Genomic DNA, 23,318 nt, shown 5'->3' with positions numbered 1-23,318 from the left:
TCAGCTAGATGTATGAATATTAGTTACAGTTATTACCAAATAGCACATTGTGGGGGGGTGAAGGTGAATCGCTATTTGGCAATTGCCATTACTAATGTACAAAAGTGTTATCTAGCCCTTATTCCCTAAATAGCAATTTAAAGTGGGTCGCAAATAGACCTACTTCATGAATATTAATGAGATAGGTCGCAATTTGTGTCCCACTAGGATTTGCTCTGATAGAAGTTGGATAGATGCACTGCAAGATGGGTTATATACTAATAAACACGTTATTTGAATTTCTGGTGCACCGGAAGGAGGCGTCGAGGGTCCTACGACGTCTTAATGATTAAGTTTGAGAAGTGAGACTAGATGGGATCTAGAATCATCCCTAACGGGCACACACTTAGTTGTCTTCTAAATGAGAAAGACTTCCACTCCTGTTCTTTATTTAATGTTCGTTTTTATTTCGTGATACTTTTTTAGTTTTGGAGATGAACAATTTTCAACATTTTATGTTGACCTCTTGATTTTTCACAAACTGAATATATTCTTCAGGCAATGTCAGTATTAAATTACCAATGCATTTCGGGCATATATACTCATGCCCTTCATCAGGGAGACGACACTGCAAAAATATCATACATTACCATTACTGTCTAGTATACATAAACATGTGCACAAAAATATCATTTCAAAATAAATGCTTTACATTGAAAATAACATCATGGCTGTGGGGTAACAACTGAGAGGATGTTAATAAAGTGACGAACAAAAAGGTTAAAAATGTGGTGTTAGAGTAGGTTTTACGAACGGAAAGCAGTTCAATGCCACTTACATGCCTTTCGATGTGTAATGTTCGCATCTGTAACAGGGAACAAGAGGGTTTGGTTACGGTCTGCCCGGTGTGAGTAAGAATGCACGATCGAAAAAATGGTCAAAAACATTAGGTTTGTCGGTGGACAGAAGTGGACTGACCTGAAATCATGGTATCAAGAGAGTTTTAAATCCGTTGTGTAGCTTCAGTGGCTGCGGCACGAAAAGTATTCGGTCGCGCTTAGATATTTTGAAAAAGGTCCGATCATGTGATGGATCACATGACCATGGGTAGAGAAAAGAGACTACTCCGGGATGTAAGGAATCGGCTCTATTGCGGGATAAGAAATCTATCTTATTTAAACACGGCCCAAGACGGGTGAAAAAACTAACGCACAGATTCGGGTGAAAACCCGGATGTAAACAGAATCATTGTGTGTGTGGTAGTAAGGAAAAAGGAAATTAATAAGAAAAAATATCAATGTGGTGAGATCATCTGGGTTCGAACCTGTGTGGTATTAATTTAAAGGTGGTTAGATTCGGGTTCATTGAGTTGAGCCACTGTCAATATGACTGAGGGCGGCCTGAAAAGGGTACAAGTAGGGGAACATTTAACAATACAAGTGTCGAGTATTCTATATACAAACACAATTAGCACAATACATGATCTTCAGAGCAATTCGTTACAGATAACACGAAAGTTCAATTCTTTCATTCAAACCCATCGGTTTTTGGGTTGTAAGTTTTTGAATCCAATGATTCTCCCTTCGAAGTAGATGTTTAGAGTTGTCTCTCCCTTCAATTTTTTGAACAGTTTCTAGGATGATGAACTTGATTTGGGAGACATTGTTTTTCTTCAGTGAAGTGCAATGATAAAGCCGATTTGGTGTTTTTCAGTCTGATGTTAGACTTGTGTTCAGTTAGTCGTACTTTAATACGACGTTCGGTTTTACCCACATACATCTTCCCGCATGGGCATCTTATCCCGTAGATTAGGTTGCTGGATTCACAGGTGGCATTTACCTTTAGTTTGATCTGCTGACCCTTTGAAGGATGGTTTATATGGTTTCCTCGGATTATGTTATTGCAGTTACCGCAATTCAAACAAGGTTTGGTTCCTAAGTAGATTGTCTCATCTGTGGTAGTGTTTTGGAGGATTTCTCCCAGGTTTTTAGCTCTGGTAAAGTCAAATAGTGGCGGTTGACTGAATGACAGTTTAAAATCTGGTTCAATGTTCAATATTAGCCAATGTTTGCGAATGATTTGCTTGTACCTTTTACTGGCTGTAGAATATTTTGATACCACCACTGTGAAATTATTCTTTTGACATAAAGGTCAGTGACCTTTATGTCAAACCTACTGACAGAAATAATATGTTACTGCACTCTAGTTTCCATGAACCTAACCTCATCAGGAACTTACCATTCTCTCAAATGGCCAGAGTAAAAAGAATAATTTCTGACGAAACCACCTTAGAGGTACGACTTCAAGAGATGACCAACAAATTTTTTGCGAGAGGCTATCCACCAACAGTGGTGAAGGAATCGAAAGAGAGAATTGACAAAATGAACAGAATTGTTCTACTCACCAACAAACCAAAAACTGATCAAACACGCACAGTGGTGGTATCAAAATATTCTACAGCCAGTAAAAGGTACAAGCAAATCATTCGCAAACATTGGCTAATATTGAACATTGAACCAGATTTTAAACTGTCATTCAGTCAACCGCCACTATTTGCCTTTACCAGAGCTAAAAACCTGGGAGAAATCCTCCAAAACACTACCACAGATGAGACAATCTACTCAGGAACCAAACCTTGTTTGAATTGCGGTAACTGCAATAACATAATCCGAGGAAACCATATAAACCATCCTTCAAAGGGTCATCAGATCAAACTAAAGGTAAATGCCACCTGTGAATCCAGCAACCTAATCTACGGGATAAGATGCCCATGCGGGAAGATGTATGTGGGTAAAACCGAACGTCGTATTAAAGTACGACTAACTGAACACAAGTCTAACATCAGACTGAAAAACACCAAATCGGCTTTATCATTGCACTTCACTGAAGAAAAACACAATGTCTCCCAAATCAAGTTCATCATCCTAGAAACTGTTCAAAAAATTGAAGGGAGAGACAACTCTAAACATCTACTTCGAAGGGAGAATCATTGGATTCAAAAACTTACAACCCAAAAACCGATGGGTTTGAATGAAAGAATTGAACTTTCGTGTTATCTGTAACGAATTGCTCTGAAGATCATGTATTGTGCTAATTGTGTTTGTATATAGAATACTCGACACTTGTATTGTTAAAAGTTCCCCTACTTGTACCCTTTTCAGGCCGCCCTCAGTCATATTGTTATGTTATGTTATGTTAAGGGGGTATTTATAGAGCGCACTATCACCGTGGGTATCATGGCGCTGAAAGGGTACATGAGGAGGAACAGAAGGAATTTAGCTAGGTTGTGGGAAGAGCCAGGTTTTTAGAGATTTGCGAAATTGGATGAGAGAACCAGAGATCCTAACTGGGAGAGGGAGGGAGTTCCAGAGTTTGGGGCCGAGGAAGGCAAATCTTCGACCACCAGATCTACAGAGTTTAAAGGGAGGGACCACCAAGAGATGTAAGTGAAGGGATCTGAGGTTGCGTGAAGGACAGTAGGGTCGAATAAGAGATTTCAGAAAAGCGGGGCAAGAACCAGAGAGAGACTTAAAAACGAGACAGCCAAGCTTAAAGGCGGCCCTTAGGCTGACAGGGAGCCAATGCAGCTTGGCAAGAAGGGGTTTGGCAGACTGCCACTTCGGTATCCCGAGGGCCAATCTCGCCGCCTGGTTTTGGATGATTTGCAGCCTGTAGATGGAACATTTGGGCAGACCATGATAGATGGAGTTCGAAAAATCCAGGCGGGAGAGAACGAGGGCCATAATAACTTGTAGCAGGTCATCGGGGGTAAGGAGGTAAGCCACCTTCCTAATCCTGCGTAGCTGGAACATGCAGGAGGAAACCACCGTCCCCACCTGCTGCCCGAGAGAGAGCCCAGCGTCAATGGTGACCCCGAGGCTTTTCACCGAGGCTACCGGGGTGGGGGGGGAGCCAAGCTCTGCCGGCCAGAAGTGTGGACCCCAGTGGACGGGGCTCTTACCCGGCAGGAGGAGCTCCGTCTTTCCTGGGTTCAGTTTCAGCTGGTTCTGACACATCCACTGAAAGATATGGGACATAACTGCCTGGAAAGTGGGAATAGCAGAGGGAGAGTTTAGAGAGAAAATGAGTTGTAGGTCGTCCGCGTAGTTAAAGACGGTGACGTCCCACTGCCTCAAAGAAAAAAGAAGGGGGCGAAGATAAAGATTAAAGAGAAGAGGGGATAGAGAGGAGCCCTGGGGGACCCCGCAAGGCAGGTATTCCCTAGGTGCCCTAAATGTGCCTAGGCTGAGAGACTGGGATCTCCCAGTGAGGAATGATTTAACCCATGCCAACGCCAGGCCCTGGATGCCGGCCTGTTCGACACGGTGGAGGAGGATGTTATGGTCCACCGTGTCGAAGGCGGCCGACAGATCTAATAATACCAAGGCCTGGGGGGTACCCTTGTCCGCTCCACCTCTCAAGGTATCCAGAACCGCCAGGATCACAGTCTCTGTAGAATGGCCAGGGCGGAAACCGGCCTGGTTGGCCTCGAGGAAGGTGGAACTCTCGATGAACCTCGAGAGGCAGGCAGTGACATGGGCCTCCAAGATTTTAGAAAGAAAAGGTAGGAGAGAGATGGGGCGATAGTTCGCCGGGACGGCAGGATCAGCTCCAGGCTTCTTCAACAGAGGCACTAGAACGGCCTCCTTGAAGGAACTGGGTACCGTCCCGGAGAGGAGAGAAGAGTTAAGCAGAGGGAGGATGCAGTCAGGTAGGGAATGGCAGATGTCACGTAGTATGGAAGGTGGACAGTGGTCGTCAGGAGAACCAGACTTGATACGAGCGGCCAAGCTGGCTAGGGAGGTAGGGTCTAATGGAGGAAGCTGAGTGAGAGAAAGAGCATTGTGGGGGGGAGTAGCGAAGTCAGCGCCCAATGAAGTAGCTGGGATAGTGTCCTTAATCAGAACAATCTTCTGTAAGAAAAAGGTGCTAAGTGCGTTACAGGATTCCTGAGTCGAGGCCTGGGACAGGAGCGTTCTGGAGTCAGAAGTAAATTCATCCAGAACTCTGAAAATCTCCTTCGACTTGCAGGGGGCTAATAAAATTCTCTCAGAGACATAGGCTTTCTTGGCTGCAGAGATAGCGGATCTATACTTATTGCGAGCTGCCACATAGGTAGCTCTGCTTGGCGGGCCGTAGTCTCTTCTCCATCTGCGTTCAGATTGGCGAAGCTCCAGCTGCAAGATTTTGAGATGGGGAGTATACCATTTATGTGAATTACTGTGACGGGATCGAGGAAACTTGATTAGTGGGGCAAAGGTGTCGCTGGCTGATATGAGCCAGTTGGAGACTTGGCCATCTAGCTCGTTGATGTCAAGGTTATTGAGGGTGAGGGGACGTGTGTGAGACAGGTGGGTTAACAGTTTAGAAGGATCAACGGCCTTCCACTTGCGGGCCATGCCACCCTCCCGCGGGGGGATCCTAATCTGACCCACCACAGAAATGGTGGTGTCAATAAGGCAGTGGTCAGACCACACACAAGGCGTGGTAAGCGGATGGGAGGGCTTCACCCCATGGACCCAGATATGGTCAAGTATGTGACCACCACTGTGAGTAGGAGTGGTGACTAGTTGGCTAAAGGTCAGGCTCGAGAGGCCTTCAAACAATTCGGAGGCATGGGGACCGGCGTCCTTATGCTGAAACCAGTAGTTAAAATCCCCGGCGATGACTATACGTGAGGAAGAAGTAGCAAGGCTGGCGAGCTGTTCAATAAACGATGCAGGAAAGGAGGGCATGGACTGGGGGGGGCGGTAGAGTACCATAAAGGTAACTGCGCCCACCTCGGTCCCAAGACTAAAGACCAGGTTATCCACATCAGGGAGAGTCATGGAAGTGGGAGCGATTGACAGTGGCTCAACTCAATGAACCCGAATCTAACCACCTTTAAATTAATACCACACAGGTTCGAACCCAGATGATCTCACCACATTGATATTTTTTCTTATTAATTTCCTTTTTCCTTACTACCACACACACAATGATTCTGTTTACATCCGGGTTTTCACCCGAATCTGTGCGTTAGTTTTTTCACCCGTCTTGGGGCCGTGTTTAAATAAGATAGATTTCTTATCCCGCAATAGAGCCGATTCCTTACATCCCGGAGTAGTCTCTTTTCTCTACCCATGGTCATGTGATCCATCACATGATCGGACCTTTTTCAAAATATCTAAGCGCGACCGAATACTTTTCGTGCCGCAGCCACTGAAGCTACACAACGGATTTAAAACTCTCTTGATACCATGATTTCAGGTCAGTCCACTTCTGTCCACCGACAAACCTAATGTTTTTGACCATTTTTTCGATCGTGCATTCTTACTCACACCGGGCAGACCGTAACCAAACCCTCTTGTTCCCTGTTACAGATGCGAACATTACACATCGAAAGGCATGTAAGTGGCATTGAACTGCTTTCCGTTCGTAAAACCTACTCTAACACCACATTTTTAACCTTTTTGTTCGTCACTTTATTAACATCCTCTCAGTTGTTACCCCACAGCCATGATGTTATTTTCAATGTAAAGCATTTATTTTGAAATGATATTTTTGTGCACATGTTTATGTATACTAGACAGTAATGGTAATTTATGATATTTTTGCAGTGTCGTCTCCCTGATGAAGGGCATGAGTATATATGCCCGAAATGAATTGTTAATTTAATACTGACATTGCCTGAAGAATATATTCAGTTTGTGAAAAATCAAGAGGTCAACATAAAATGTTGAAAATTGTTCATCTCCAAAACTAAAAAAGTATCACGAAATAAAAACGAACATTAAATAAAGAACAGGAGTGGAAGTCTTTCTCATTTAGAAGACAACTAAGTGTGTGCCCGTTAGGGATGATTCTAGATCCCATCTAGTCTCACTTCTCAAACTTAACCACTAGGATTTGCTGCCAGTACAGGGATGGTGGCCTGCTGGGGTCAACCTTTGGACAACCGTCAGATACTTTGCAGCTGTCTCAATTAAAGGCCCAAACCCTTTACACTCTATTTGGAATGGGCTCTGACAATGATGCTTATGATGCTGGGGTTGAATGGTCTGGACACCTCGACAAGCACTGGGCGAGTTTCACCTCTGGGCCCTGCCATGGAAGAAAGTGCCCCCTTCGCCATAGTCACAAGAAGGGTGGCTTGACTACGTAGGTGAAGAAAAATGTTCTCACTGAGGTACTTCAACCTTGGCAAACAAATACCGAACCCTTGCTTCTATTTAATGAACCCCTCACAGACACCCTTCTAGAGATGTGTTCAAAACCATGTTCTGGACCTCCAGTGAACAGGTAGATGGCTCAAGTCTTCATTCAGCGCGGTTGACCAGGACGTCTAATCGTGAGGTCTCAATGAGCAAGGTCAACTCTAATGTATTCTCTATCACTCCTACTGACCGGAAATAAAAGCTCCATTGGGAAGTGCGTGTTTTCATTAAACCAGTTTAGCTTTGTTTTTTTTAAACACCAGTTGCCTATTAGGGTGTTATACTCGCGCCCTCTGGGATTCCATTACTCAGGTTTTACAGTCAGTCCCTGATGATTTGTATCCCATCCTTCCACTGTCTATTCAGGATGGCTGTGATGCAGCTAAATTTACTATCCACTTGGATAGTAAATTATCAAAGACAATTCCCAGGTAGGAGAATTGATTAGTGAATTCAAGTTTTTTAGTATTTATAAAAATGTTACGACACTTCACACTGGGCTTGCTACATTTCATTACAAAGGTTTTACTAATATTAACAGGTTGTGCCAGGGGGCAGGGGGGCGGTGGTGGTACACCTGGATGAGGTCCAAGGGCTTCTCTGGCGATCTCTAGTAGGCATTAATAGACATGCCTTTCAATGGCTCTCGCCTTTTTGGTGACTCTGCCCTTGAGTGCCTTTAGGAGAGTTGGGTCATGGCACGCTCCTTGGACCATGTCAGCAGGGCCAACAGTTTTTCAACCCCCAAATGCCCAGTGTGGCACCATGGTAGGGAATTCCAATATCACAATCAAGTGCAACCTGCCTAGCAAACCCTGCACTCTTTGTGGCAAAGACTGCAGTACTCACAGACCACATGGAAAACAGGGGCAGCTTGCAGCACAGTCTTCCGCCCTTCTGGCTGCCACAGCCTGAAAACCTCTGTAGTGGATCCTAGAGGTGCACAGTCACTGTGTTGGAGGTAGGATCTGACATGGGCATCTGTCCTCCGATAATGCTGCCACTTTGGGAGGATTTTCTGTCGCAGCAGCAGGCCAGGATCCTGCAGCTTGGCCTGCTCAGTCTTCATTTTCATGCTTGGAGATTGAGCGTGGTCAGCTGACTGTGTTCAAACTACCTCCCGAAGTTGTAGATGTTATCTTGGCAGCAGGTGCCCCTTGACCAAACAGTATACCTATGCCGTTGACGCAAGTTTATAGCTTGGTGCGGTTTGGACTACAGATTCAGATTAACCCACTTCAAGCTAGGCAATCTGAAGTATTGCTTTTTGTGTTGTCCCTAACCCAGCAAGAACTTGCCTTGGGCACAGTGTCGGGTAAAGTCAATACGCTTTATTCGATTTAAAATATGAAATCATAAAAGCACAATACATAGCAATAAGCATGAAAAAATTAATTCATGTAATCACAATTTGACAAACATATATTCAATTCAATCAGTTTTATTTGATTATATACATAATAATCATAAAAGCACAGTAAAAGACTAACCACAGTTTATGCATACACATATTTGTAAAATTCATGTACAAAATCAAAGCACAGCTGAGGCAAATAGAATCTAAAAATTTGATTAGATCATGATTGAATTTCTACATTTTAAAACATTCTTTAAAAATATTAAAACTGAAACAAACTGTTCTTCTCCAAATAGTTGTAGGAACAGGAAGGCAGGGCGCCATTGTCTTAAACCGATATTTCTTAAAATCTGCAAAATCCACCTTTTCCTTTTACAGGAATAACATTTGCAAAAGAGCAGAACATGTATGGTCGAGTGAGTGGACACATCATCACATGGACATTTACACAACTCACTTGTCCAATCATTCTGGGCCGGGAAAGTAACAAGCCTATGAAAAATACCCAATCTCTCGACGAGGCAACAAAAATCTATTGTGTTCTCTTGTTAACATCCCTAAATAAGGCTGAATTCTGTCAGCAGGAACTATTAGCTGGTGAGCTTGTACCGTAATTTATTGTAATTCCACGTATCTTTTCTTATTTTCCAAGTAATTCAAACAACTAATTTTAAAATCTTTCCTCTGGACGTATCGTAAACTAAGGGGCTCTAAATAATATTCAGGGTGACAAGATTACAAAGCTTTTAATATACTCAAGCCATCTAATATTCAGAGCCCCATCCAGACTCCCACAGTCCCTTAGTAACTGACTGTTTAACTCCAGCTGTTCCGAGGTCCAAATCCTGTGACAAACATATAGTAAAATAACATCTTTAAAAGTAAAAAAGAATATATTAAAAAGAAAACCACTATCTACATTTGCAATAAGAAAAGGCTAAAAACAGGTTTCAATATGGCCTTAACCTAGATAAAAAAACAAAATCAATTAAACAGAAGATGGGCCTTGCATAGTTTTCCTTGTTCTTATCACCCCTTTCAAGTATTTTACAATATGATCATTAAAAATGTTGTCATCTAGAATTTGCAGCTTGATAAAAGCAGGTCGACATTGTCTCAGTCCTTGCAGTTTCAAGTAAGGAAGGATCCAACTTTTCCTAATTTGGATAAAAAACGCACAGAAAAATAGGGTGTGAATTGTGGACTGTGCAGATGTATCGTCGCAGGGGCATGGACAAAGAGAGCGTGACCTGTCATTTACCTGAGGGAATGTCACCAGGTTATGGAAATTGCCAAGACGTAGACTTGTCAGTAGCATCCTGTCATAATTTCTATGGGTTGTTAATAAATAGGGCTGGATTCCTGACTGAGTCAAGAGCAATTGATGACCTCTGACTGAAATTTCCATAATATTAGATGATAATACATAAAGCATTGAGAGCCTAACTTGAAATGAGAGACAAGGTATCTGGGTTAGCAAAGTAATCTAAGCAACCTAGGTCATGCATAAACTTTTTGATGTAGGCGAGCCAAGGAATACGTTGGCCCGTTCAGACAGTCTTTTATCACGTCCCGATTAAGGCCAGTAGTAACGCCTGTCCAAATCTTATGCCATAATAAAATTGGTTGGATTCTAATAAGGTCAGACCGGTATGGCAGCCCTAGTTCAGCATGGCAAATGTACGTGGCCGTGGTATTCGGGACGGCTAGTAAAAATCTCAAAAACCTGTTCTCAGCTTGCTGAAGGGACTCTACATTTGCATAACCCCAAATGCCAGCTCCAAAAAGAACAACTGAAATACATTTAGCTTTATATATTATCAGCAAGTTCTCAATAGGGCGCTTACCTAACTTCCAGGTAAAATTAATCAAGGTGCCGAAGGCTTTGGCAAAAATCAGTTTTCTACAGTTAATAGCTTTTAACAATAAGCCCCTATTATCGATGACAATTCCCAGGTAGGAGAAGTGATTAGTGAATTCAAGTTTTTTAGTATTTATAAAAATGTTACGACACTTCACACTGGGCTTGGTACATTTCATTACAAAGGTTTTACTATTGTTAACATGGAGATCCAAGCTTGACCTATAAGAAGCAAAACTCATCATGACTTTCTGCAGGCCTATTGGGGTGCGGGCTAGCAAGACTGCATCGTCGGCGTATAGCAAAGCACCAATTGTCCTTTTACCTAATCTGGGTAGGTCTTGGCATTCCCTTGATAAAGTGTCCCCTAGGCTGTTTACGTAAAGAGTAAAAAGGAGGGGTGCTAAAACGCACCCCTGCCTGAAACCCTTCCTAACGGGGAAACTATGACTGAGTTCACCAGTTCTCCCATAACGCACCCTAGCGTCTAAATACAACTGTTTTAGGAAGTTGATTAATGACATTTCCACCCCCATGACCTATAGGATGCGCCACAACTTTTGGTGATTGGCGCAGTCAAACGCCGAACTTAGCAACGAAACACATAAAAAGGCTCCCTCTTTTCGCCTGTATATATTTACCATTCTAAGGTTCAGGTTCAAGCTCTGTTCCACGATCCGAGACCTTGACGGAATCCGTACTGTAGCTCTGAGATGACACCTGAATCCGCCATCCACGACTGCAGTCTGTTCAGGACTACACGTCCAGCCACTTTCACAGGAGAATCCAACAAAGAAATGGGTCAGTAACAGGTCATTACAATCGCCTTTCTTGAAAATAGGAACGAGAATGGATTCCACCCATGTCAGGGTGAACCCTTGTGGCAACAAGCCCTTAGAACCAGGGTTAAAAGTGGGCCACAAAGCAACGGGCAGGATTTATATGTCAACAGGAATACTGTCAGGTCCCGGTGCTTTTCCCCCTAAACTTGCAGTAATAGCCAGGATCACCTCGTCCACGTTGAAATCAATGCAGTTTGGGAGGCGACTTACAATGCCTGGTCCAGCATCCTCTCTGGTATTGGGGATTGACTTATTACAGTAAAGGCTGGAAAAGTGCGACACCTAAAGGTCCTCCCCAATTGCGTTTTCAAAGCTTGGAGAGTTTTTCGGGGCCAAGAACGGAGCATTCACAGCCTTCCAAAAGCCTTTCATATTATTTAAAGCAGAGGCTTGCTTGAGGGCCTGCCATAGTTCTAGTCTGATAGCCTCTTTTCGTGCTTTGAGCGGCCTTTTTTCGCCACCCTAGCCCTTTTTATTGATTCCTGATCTCTCCTCGGCTGATGTAGAGCCAATTTCAAAGCTGCATGTGACTTACTGCACTGGCAATCGAACCAACCTGGCATACCGTTAATGGATCTTTTGGGGTCGATTATTACAATATTATGAATGGCCTTTGAAATTTTACAGAAAGAATTAAGAATATCAACATCTATCGCAGTTTCATTGAGGCATGCTAGAAAATCTGTTTTGCAATTAGTTAGAAGTGATTTAGTTAAAAAAGTTATAGGTTACCTGTCAACATTTCTTGTGTTTTGCGGATCAACCCTCTTTGTTTAAATTGCCCGTTTTTATGCATTCTGAAGGGTTTGCAACATTTGTTTCTGACCTCTCCCTTTATCATGCCTCAGTGGGACCTTAACTTGGTCCTCACCTTCATGATGTGTGCCCATTATGGTTTCTCACCCTTAAGACCACGTACCTCATCGCCATAAGTTTGGCTCAGCGAGTGTGTGAGTTGAAAGCCCTCTCCATCAACCTGTCATACACTACTTTATTCCCAGACAAGCTGGTCCTGAGAACCCGAACTTCCTTTCTTTAAAAAATGTTGGTCACATTGGGCAAAACATTACACTACCGGCTTTCTTCGCTCCACCTCACCCCTCTGTGGAGAAGAGATTCCAGCGGTTGTGCCCTAGGAGAACATTTAATTGATCGAACCAGGGAACTATCTGTGGACAATCAGCTCTTTGCGGGATTTGCTGGAGTGAGTGAGCAAGGCAATGCAGATGAGGACCTTCTCTAAGTGCATCGTGTTCTGCATTAAAATCTGTTACACACTGACCACAAAGCAACCCCCAGAAGATTTGAGGGCTCATTCCACCAGAGCTAAAGCTACTTTGACACACGTGTGATTTTTCTGGATATGCGAATTATGGATTTAACCCAGATCTGTGACTAGGGGTGAATGTTTGACAATGTTCAGCGTTACATCCATCATCTTTTTGTGTTGCTGTAGTTGCCCTTAGTGGCGCGGTTATATCCAGACGTGGGTCCTGTGCTTGCTATGTCACTGGATTCAAGCTAGCCTGACTGATATGGGGTGATACCCCAAAACCAGTCCCAGGATGCTTGTTTTCCGGTCCAGGAAGGACCTTGCAGGCTGTTCAGGCTGAACTGTTCCCATGGAGGGGACAGGATCCGGACTGACTTGCATATGGCTGGGAAACTGGTGTGGCCTAGTGAGAAAAGAAAACTTGGAGGTAACCCAGATCTGTGACTGGGGGTGAATGTTTGACAATGTTCAGCATTCCTTCCATCATCCTGTTGTGTTGCTATGTTCTGGATATTTGCCAGGCTGCTATGTGTGCGCCACTCCACACGTTCGCAAAGCACTACAGGCTGGACTGGCTGGTCCATCCAGATGGGCCTTTTGCCCGCTCTGTCCTGAAGGACTTTTTGATTTGAGACACTTTTTCAGATTCACCAGCCGGGAGGTACTACTTTGGTGTCTATTCAAAAGATGAGGAATCTGTGATTCGAAATATAAATCAGAACAAGTTACCTTCAGTGACACTCTTTCTGGTAGATACTCTTATCTGCAGATTCCTCAACAATTCTTCAATCCTCCCCATTCTATGAACTGGACTCTTTTTCCACCTAAAAAGGTCCCAAATATAGAGAGCTACACACTGGCCAAAGCCAATTTGATGTTGGGCTCTGCATCTAGGGATGCAGGCAGCAAATATGCCATTCCACATTTCACTTTTGAAGCGGAATGACATTTGCGGAAGCCGTGTGACGCCACCTACCAGCGTGCAGGGGTACTGCTTTAAATATTTCCTGATCCGGTCTCGATGACTGGGGAATATTGAAAAGGTGAGGAGTCTGTAGTTGGATAAGAGTGTCTACCAGAAAGAGCATTACTGAATGTAAGTACTTTGATCTTCTGTATGGCTTTTTGCTGCTGTAAACTGAAAGATAAAACGGTGAAATGCTAACACTGATGAATGTTGATGTATGCATGAATGGTGGTGAAGAAATGATGGGGACTTGCTTGCATGTACGGTAAACACCATAGGGCATATGTTTGTTTAAAACGTGAAACATTAATTTTGAATTATTGTTGTCTTCTCTTAAATGTGTACAAGCTGCAGTATCATTAAAACACGTACCTGTCCTTTAGCTGAATATGAATGCGCTGTTGTCCTCCACTGCTTATTGTGCTGATTATGTATATATCTGAATTGAAGGGCAGGGAAAAGATGAGATAGTCCGATAGGCTATAGAATACAGAAGTGTTGCAAAAGTTTTATTTGTGATTTTGTAACAGGACAGTGGTTAATGGTGAAGTAACTGCCACTATAGGGAAAATAAAGATTCACCAAAGTATCCATTACAGCCTTATATTTGTAATTAAAGTTATTTTTCTGTTGCAGCCCCCTATTTTAAGATCAGAAAGGAGCTCAACGGTTTGAGGAATGACAATGTGTTTGACTATCCAACTTTATGCCTTGCTTCTTGGGAATTTGTATAACAGTACAATTGGGGTGCATGATTGGAAGAGGTGTTATTTTGTGCTTATCTGCTTATTCTGGTTATTTTAAGAAACGAGGAAGAACAGCCTCGAAAGCTAGGGCCCATGGTTATTTAAATAAGAACTTGCACTCTTGTTCTGGCCTTTTGAAACAAAGTGGGTATACTTGTTTCCTCTTACCGTTCTAGAGCATTAATATAGTTTCAAGTGGGAGTAGAAGCTGCCATTGTTGTATTCAAGTGAGGAAAATAAAGGGTCAGTCTTCATGTAGAAAGTTGTGTTTGGGTGACATCTTTGGAACCTGTGCAGAATAAAGCATGGTAAGTGTAAGTTTTGTTTGGTGTGTTTGTGTGTGTGATGACTGGCAACTGTAAGCATGGAGATGAAAACAACCGGTCATATGTTCAGAGGCTTTTGCGTGTCCATGCCATGGCCATATTGGCTCCTGAATTGCTTTGGTAGAGAATTGTCTTGTACACATCCATGATCATTTAAGGAGTAACGTCTGAGATTTGTGTACTTTAATTTTCCAGGTGATTTTGCAATACTGCTGACAGCTGGAATGACCGTCAAACAAGCTCTTCTTTATAACGGACTCTCCGCCATGCTTGCATATCTTGGCATGATAACTGGCATTCTTATTGGCCACTATGCTGAAAATGTTTCAATGTGGATATTTGCACTTACTGCTGGGTTGTTCCTGTATGTGGCACTTGTTGATATGGTAAGTCAGTAAAAGTTATGTTATTTTTCTACATACAAACTCCTGAAATGTGCCTGTTGTTGTTCTTTGCTGTGATTTCCAGAAGTCTCAAAAACTGCTCATAAACTCACGCAGGAATTCCTATAGCCGAAAGCCCAGGACATATTGTTTGGTGTAAATGACAAATTAAATATTTCCTTTGTTTAATGAACAAGTAGGTCGGACCCTCACCACAAACCCTTTGCTGCTAGTTTGTAGTACCACAGTATGGTTGTGGGATAGAGTATTGTCTTGCCACGTAGGCAGGATTGTATCCTTATATACAAGTTGTTCAGAGTTCGGTATATGATTTATTACTACGAAGCTTTTACTATTAGGGTGATCATTCTTAAGGAAATGCAGTGAACTGTTGGCTCAGAATGTATAACTAAAAGTGGTTGCAGTATTAAAACATATACACATTCGTAAAATCAACAACTTTCTGCACTTTTTGAAGCTGCCAGAATCCTTCCTGTTTATAAGTGAATACATGCAGAACTATGAAAGTACAATATGTGATCATTTCCTTTCAAAATAAAAAAAAAGGTAAATTGTGAAACAACGTTTTGCTAAACTATTGTGCAACTTTAAATATAATTTCTCTGAGGGATCCTTTAAGAAAAAAATGTTTTATGTATTCGACTATCAGTGGAAAAGCCATTTTGGGCAACATGAAAATAAATAAGAGGGCCCATTTTCTTACAATTCTATATTGGTTTTCACAATACAAATATTCCAACAGTCGTGTACATTGGCCGAATAAATCCGATCAGACCAAACTAAAGCGAGTCTTTAGAGAAGGAAATTAGAAATGTACACTAACATAGCCAACAAAGTTGTTCAAATACTGGACCTAATTTTTATATCAGAGGTATAAAATAAGTAGTTCAGGATTGTAAATTCGCTACCTTGTTTCTGACGAATCCTTTATTGTATAGCTGAAATACCAGAGGGTCTAATTTTTATCTTTGGAGAACCCAGTCTTGACAGTATATTCCACCGAACTGCATATGTCCACCTCATCAACAGTATGTTGACAGTAATCAAAGACAACTTAAGAACCAGCCACCCCAGTGTAAGGTCCCCATTCCTGAAGAACATCATAAAAGTGCAACCACAAATATATAACTGCTCTGGTGCAGATCTACGAATGTGATGAGATCACAAACTCAACTGTACAGAAGAAGGGCTAGAAACGGTACTCCAATCAAACGTTTGTGATTTCTGTTACTTGAGTAAAAATGCAGATGTGCATTTGCTCACACAAAAATCTGCATCACGTGTTAATATATATATATATATTTTCTTTTCATCCATATTGAAAACATTGTTCCTCATGGAAAAAATAGTTTCCCTACAACCTGGCTTTTTAATCCCACCCTGGAAAAGTGTTACTCCTGCAAATGTCATAAATACATTTTGACATTTTTTAGTGTGGGAAAAGTTGAAAGAGAAGTGAATATCCTTAAATCTGTGTGCTTGTGGATGTGCACAAACTCAGAGGGCAGCCTTCCAGTTTTGGTACTAGTGCTTCCCTCCTTCTTCCAGCCCCTGTTTGTTAATTTGCAGAACGGTGTCAAAATTAGAGCGTTACTGTATTCCAAACCTTGATATAATACGAGCTGTGGCATAATCAGAGAGGCTATAGTTAGAACTTTGACAGAATGTGAATTCTGCCATAATTTGTCACCTCGCAACTGAACATGTGGATTTCACAAGCACCCCATCCCTTAGACAAGGACACATTTTGTAACATTTCACACCTCTCCCTTTCACAAAAAATGACTGATGCCATCACAAACTACATCAGTGACCTCACTGGTGATATTATTGATGACATTGCTATGGGTATGGCTGCAGTATGGGGCTAGGCCTAATGTGGTAGAGGGGGTAGGCCAGGAATATGACACACTCAAGGCCCCCTTTTTTCATAGACCGTACAATGTATATTGTTTTGAAAAACGCATATACTTCAATTTATATCTAGCCTATAAATTGCTTACACTTGAGAGATTATACTCCTAGTATGTTTAGGACGGATATATGACGTTAAAACGCATATTTTTACAACGCATACCGTTACAACGGGACTTTTACAACGCCAATACTATTACCACGCATGTATTTACAACGCATTTTTTTACAACGCAGGTACCTTTACAACGCATACCATTACAACGTAAGTATTGGTAAGTATATATTTTTTTTTAATTGTATATTATTTAAAATTAATATAATGTAATGTAATTGTATTTAATTTAATTTAATTTCATTTCATTTAATTAATTTAATTTAAATTTAATTTTATTTTTACCCTGTACCCCTTTACCCAAAAACCCAAAACTGACCCTGAACCCTAAAAATACCCCTTTACCCAAAAACCCAAAACTGACCCTGAACCCTAAAAATACCCCTTTACCCAAAAACCCAAAACTGACCCTAAACCCTAAAAATACCCCTTTACCCAAAAACCCAAAACTGACCCTAAACCCTAAAAATACCCCTTTACCCAAAAACTGAAAACTGACCCTGAACCCTAAAAATACCCCTTTACCCAAAAACTGAAAACTGACCCTGAACCCTAAAAATACCCCTTTACCCAAAAACTGAAAACTGACCCTGAACCCTAAAAATACCCCTTTACCCAAAAACCCAAAACTGACCCTGAACCCTAAAAATACCCCTTTACCCAAAAACCCAAAACTGACCCTGAACCCTAAAAATACCCCATTACCCAAAAACCCAAAACTGACCCTGAACCCTAAAAATACCCCTTTACCCAAAAACCCAAAACTGACCCTGAACCCTAAAAATACCCCTTTACCCAAAAACCCAAAACTGACCCTAAACCCTAAAAATACCCCTTTAAAAAAAACCTAACATATAACATTTTAAATATAATTATATACTTACCAATACTTACGTTGTAATGGTATGCGTTGTAAAAGTACCTGCGTTGTAAAAACATGCGTTGTAAATAAATGCGTTGTAATGGTATTTGCGTTGTAAAAGTTCCGTTGTAATGGTAGTGCATTGTAAAAAATGCGTTGTAATGTGTGTTTACCGTTTAGGACAAGTGTCTTCAACCAGCAGATTGCAAGCTATCAGTAGCTCACAGGCACCTTTAGAGTAGCAACATCCCAAAATAAAATGATGGAATGTTGAACAACCCCCCCCTCCCCCAGCAACATCGGAAAATAAGATGATGGACGGAGCATTGAAACGTTCAAAGTAGCTCACAACTTTGAATTAATTTTTAAATAAGCACAGGGTCACATTTTCATTTAAATTTGAGGGAAGGCTGTGTTTATTTTATTTATTTATTTATTTAGGAAGTTTTTTATAGCGCTGTCAAGACCCGGAGGTAGCAGAGCGCTTTACAGTAATAGAATGACAAAAATCTGTATAAACATATACATAACATAAACATGAACATGAACATAACATATGTAAGTTATAAGCATTCAATGAGTGACATTGTAAGCGGAACATGGGTGAGTTGCCGAGCTTCTTTGGTTATGGGATTCACTGTAGTCACATAGTTCAGGGGTTGCTTGCTGACCCCGGTTATCCACAGCCAAGGGAGCGGATCAGGAGCAAGGATTTGAGTTGCCTTTTGAATTCCACATTTTACATCATTAACACTGGCCTGCAGATAGAAAGGCCCGATAATGAGCATAGCTCAGTCAGATTTGACCTAGACTGGGGCACAGATGTAAAGAACTGAAGTACTGAGCTATTTAACTCTTAAATTAAAATCCTTGTCCTGTAAGTAGATACTGTGCCATATTTGTAACTAAAACAAATAGTAATTTTTTTTTAAATGGGAGAAATTTAAAGTGAAGCAAACTATTTCTATGAAGGTTTTAGTATTAATGTTTTTATCCATTTTCAATTAAGCCAATTACATCTTAAATTTTTCAATGAAGCATGTTTCCTCAGTTTAAATTAAACAAATGTCCGTATTTTTCTGTTATAAATATGACACTGTGTTTACAGGCCACTGGGAGCAAGATGCCTGCTGTTTCTAAATGTGACACTCGGTAATTGGAGCAAATGTTAATGATGAGTTGTATAGAATCCATATAAACATGAAGTTAACTCTTCCGTTTAATGTTCTGCCATTTCAAAGAGTTGTCTTTACATACAGCCGGCATCTTGCTCCCAGTGGCTGATAGACACAGCACCATATTTATAACTGAGAATACAGCTAATATTTTGAGTAGGAGAATTTTAAAGTGCAGAAACATGTTCTACTTTAAATTTCTCACATTTAAAAAAAATGGCATAAGGAATGTTAGTGCCACAAGCACAGATTACCCAGGCTCTCAGCCACAAACACCCATGTTCATGCAACCCCAACGACCAGGCTCTCACTGACACATAAGGCAGCCTTGTCATAGTGCCCATAGTCAAGGTATTTTGTTCAAACGATAGCTTCTGGTGGGCCTAAGGTCAAAGACCTTGGTTGTGGCGGTGTTTCGTAACTGTGCGCAAGTTGTTTAGCCTTCAGTAGCTCACAATGATTTTCACTTATTAGAAGTATCTCTCATTACAGAAAAGGTTGGTGACTCCTGGTCCAGAAGATCATTTATTAACATGCAGGTTCAAACTTATGGTATACAGTTTATTGAAATACAAAAGTGTCCAAACTCCTTCACTGTGAAATACTGACAGCACAGGTGAAGCACTTAAGTGAGAAACAAATATTAAAACTGTAAGATAAACTTCTGCAGCATAATCCTAGAGGCTTAATTGCCAGTGTGTGGGGGGTTTGAGGCAGGGGAACCTGAACAGAGGAGCTGACATCCCATTATGCATTTTTGGACAACTGTTGGAGTTCTGCTGGGAGTGCAAAGTGAGTCAGGTCACAGCATCTCAAAGAAGCATGTGGTGTCTCCTGGACAGCCTCATTATGGTACAGTGTCCTTAATCTAGTGCCAATGTTTTATTGTGGTTAACTATGAGAGTCATCCTCCGTGTGGAAGTTGAAGCTTGCTTTTTACATGGGGAAGGGGCGGAAGATTATGTGATTGTTAGTCAGGACAAGGATCCTAGAGATGGTGGATATGATAAAATAAAAAGCGTGGGCAAAGGACCACTAAAAATAATAAGGAAGTCTTAGGTGAGTCTCCTAGCTGAGGCAGCACATTGGTCAGTGGGGGGGCTGTGGCAAAATAGGAAAATGCAGTATTGCGAGAAGGTAGAGGTCAAGCATACCAAAGGCTGATCCTACCGCTTATCTAGGAGCTGCTTTAGAGTTCTTGAGGCTATTCTGGATCAGAAAAAAGGACAGAGCGGTAAGTAAAGGGTCTAAGGAATGTCAGAGTGAAAGGTTGTCGGGCATCAAGGCTTCTACATTACCTTGTGGAAAGCCGAGGCAAATGTCTGTGGGGGGGGACGTCTTAATCACTGAGGTTTCTCTCTTTGTGAGGTACAGTGTTATTTGGCCCATGTGGGCAACCAGTCATAAGTTATGGAAGGTTCCTTCGCGAAAGTGACTGGATGGTAAAAGTGCTCGGCAAGATCATGAAGTGAATGGCGACAGCCAAGGCTGGAATACATTGGTCCAGAGCATCCAGTCTTCGGTGTGTGGTGCTGGTGTGATCTTGTTGCAGAATGGAAAATGGGGTATGGTGTTGTGTGGATAAGGTAGGAAGGAGCGTATCATGAAATTTGAGTTGTACAACAAATGTGGAAGCAAATAAGCATTGATGCAACTCGCTAACAGAGTAACAGATACTATATGATCCAATGTAGAAAAGTAGAAACGAAAAAAAAACAAGTTAGCTGTGAGTGTACCATAGGATAAACACTGTTTAACCCCTTCGCCGCGCATCAAATTCCACCGTAGTGCGAGGGGGGGCTGGGCATGGCGCTGGGGTACCGAGGACGACTCCCGGCCGTCATAAATCACAGTGGGCGTGCTGCTCATGACGGCCGGGAGCCGTCCAAACTCCGCCCACCAATTAATTCGCCCACACAGGCGGGGAATTAACCACGTGTGGCCGGAGTGGCAATGGTTGGACGGCTCCCGGCCGTCATGAGCACACGTCTACTGTGACTCATGACGACCGGGAGCCGTCATGAGCATCGATGAGGTTAACTTCAGTACAGGTTGTTGATCTCTTGTTTTATGTATGTTTTGAAACTCAGTTTCCTGCTTGTGTCTGTTCTGAGCAGTCTTCTTTTTGTATCTTCTTCCCTGGGATTGCTCTTGATTTGACATATTGTAGATATCTTATATAGTGTAGCATTTTTCGAAATGGTCAACTAATCATGCGTTGTGGCTCTTGTATCACAACATGGAAGAGGCGTGAGATGTGTTGTGTATTGTGCATTACATTCCATAACTGGCTAATTGCAGGAATTTTGCATTCGCTTGACCATAACTAATCAATGAGCCCCCCCCGCCCCCCAGTAAATTAAGGTTATTTAATGACATACTGCATTCTTCTACCATGTACCAATTCACCCTGTTTAACAGAGTTAGGGGTTTAGCTTGGCCAATAAGATATGAGTGGGTGAGCTTCAAATTTCCCCAGAATAACGCTCATGTATCTTGTTAAAACACATTATATGAGAAGCAGGACATGAGCGGTCGTAAGGGGCCGTGGAAAGGGAGCTTGGTGGACTTTTGGAGGCACTTAATACACAACATTTGTGAAACTAAAACATTTTGTACGGCCTCCAAGACAGGAATGTGTGTGTGTGTGTGTGTGTGTCAGTGTGGGCTGGTTAAAATCCCAGGTGAAATCCGAGGGACACTTCACCATACCCGACTGAAAGCACTTTACCCAACTATTTACTAAACAATAAAACTTTTAGGGTGCTGTAACACCCCCAAACACCCTCCTGACGTTACTCCCCTGAGCACACCTTAAACTGTGCTTAACAGGGTTTAGCTGTAGAGAGCATGATCTTCAGCCAGGCCCTGCCCAGGCCCAAAAGGCAGATAACCATAGTTATGCTAGGCCTTCGGTCTTGCACAGAGGTAGGTGGTCATTTTGACCCTCCCCTTCAAACCTCCTCCCTCCTGTCTGAGCTGCATGAAACCTGATAATCTTTTACTGGGCTTAATTTGTTAAGCCTGCCAAAATTCACTCGTATTCATCAAACACTACTAAAGTTATTAGCGAATAAAACTTATATTGCCTCCCCCCCCCCTTTATCTTTGCTTGTGCCTTGATGAATCTGCTGAGAACCCGGCATACCAACAGAAAGCTTAACCTGCTAAATATGTGCCAAATCTTGTGTGGATTCATCAAACAGTGCCAAATTAATCGGCAAGTGAACATTTCTTTTACCACCACCACCACCGCCGCCCCCACCTTTAAATGTGCTCCCATTGACTGACCTGCATGAAATTGAAAGCCCCAGGAATACAATATATATATTATGCCACTGCAAACTTTTGAGGCGCAGAATGTATGTCCAGTTCTTTTATCGCTGCATCATATACATTAATATCACCAACTACTGTCGCTTTAGGCATATGTTGTACATTTTTAATCCATGACGCCATAATGAGTAGAAGAGAATTCTTTTCTTTTGTTCGGCGGACCTATCTTTAGCTTTGTCTAAGGCCTCTATATAGTTGACACAATGATCCTTTCAGTCTATCCATTTTAAAGACCATCCCGACCTCAAGACCAAAAGTCATAAGGAGGGCAGATACACAAATTCTGTTGTGCTGTTTTAATACAACATAGTTCCAATATTCCAACTAATGTGCCTCCGTTATATGTATATTCACAAGAAATACAAGAAAACAACTGTTATTCACAATGTTCAATGTAGACTGCTCAGTGTAACAGTGCAATCCCAAGATGAATCTTAACCTCACCTTCCGTGAAAGTTCAAATTTATTTATTTATTTTGGGTCTTATAGGGCGCAACTTAGCCCAAGGGCATCAAGGCGCCAAACATGACAATGTGGGAAAGACAAACATACAGCAGAAGTCATTAAACACAAGGAACAAGCATACAACAGAAGTCTTTAAGCACCAAGAACAGAATCTACGGATAGGAGTCCCGGAAGAGCCAGGTTTTCAGTTGTTTACGGAACAGCCCCGGCAGAGGTTGGGAAGCCAGTTCAGGAGGAAGGGAGTTCCAGAGTCGGGGCGCCAGGGTGGAAAAGGCTCTACCTCCCCACCTGGCCTTTATGAATCTCGGAGTCATAAGAAGATTTTTAGAAGAGGATCGAAGCACTCTGCTTGGGTGATAAGGCTGAAGAAGGGAACTGATACCTTAAGAACCATAGCCATTGAGAAATTGAAGCGAGGTCCTAGACCATCCTAGCCACCGCGTTCTGGACCATTTGAAGGCGGTGGACAGCCCATTTATTGATACCTCCATATAAAGCAT

General features: G+C 42.1%; 1 protein-coding gene across 1 annotated transcript in view; it reads left to right on the top strand.

Moving 5' to 3' along the window:
* The window catches only part of SLC39A6 (solute carrier family 39 member 6), a 408,063-nt gene that overhangs the window by 360,600 nt on the left and 24,145 nt on the right, over positions 1–23,318 (top strand). Inside the window, exon 8 of the mRNA XM_078687710.1 lies at positions 14,743–14,933. Within this exon, the coding sequence (XP_078543836.1) occupies positions 14,743–14,933 (191 nt within the window). The remainder of the gene's footprint in view (positions 1–14,742; positions 14,934–23,318) is intronic.

Source organism: Lissotriton helveticus, chromosome 4_1, assembly GCF_964261635.1.
Source record: "Lissotriton helveticus chromosome 4_1, aLisHel1.1, whole genome shotgun sequence".
NCBI lineage: Eukaryota > Metazoa > Chordata > Amphibia > Caudata > Salamandridae > Lissotriton > Lissotriton helveticus.
The sequence above is the reverse complement of the archived record's forward strand: the minus strand, read 5'-3'. Positions and strand labels throughout refer to the sequence as shown.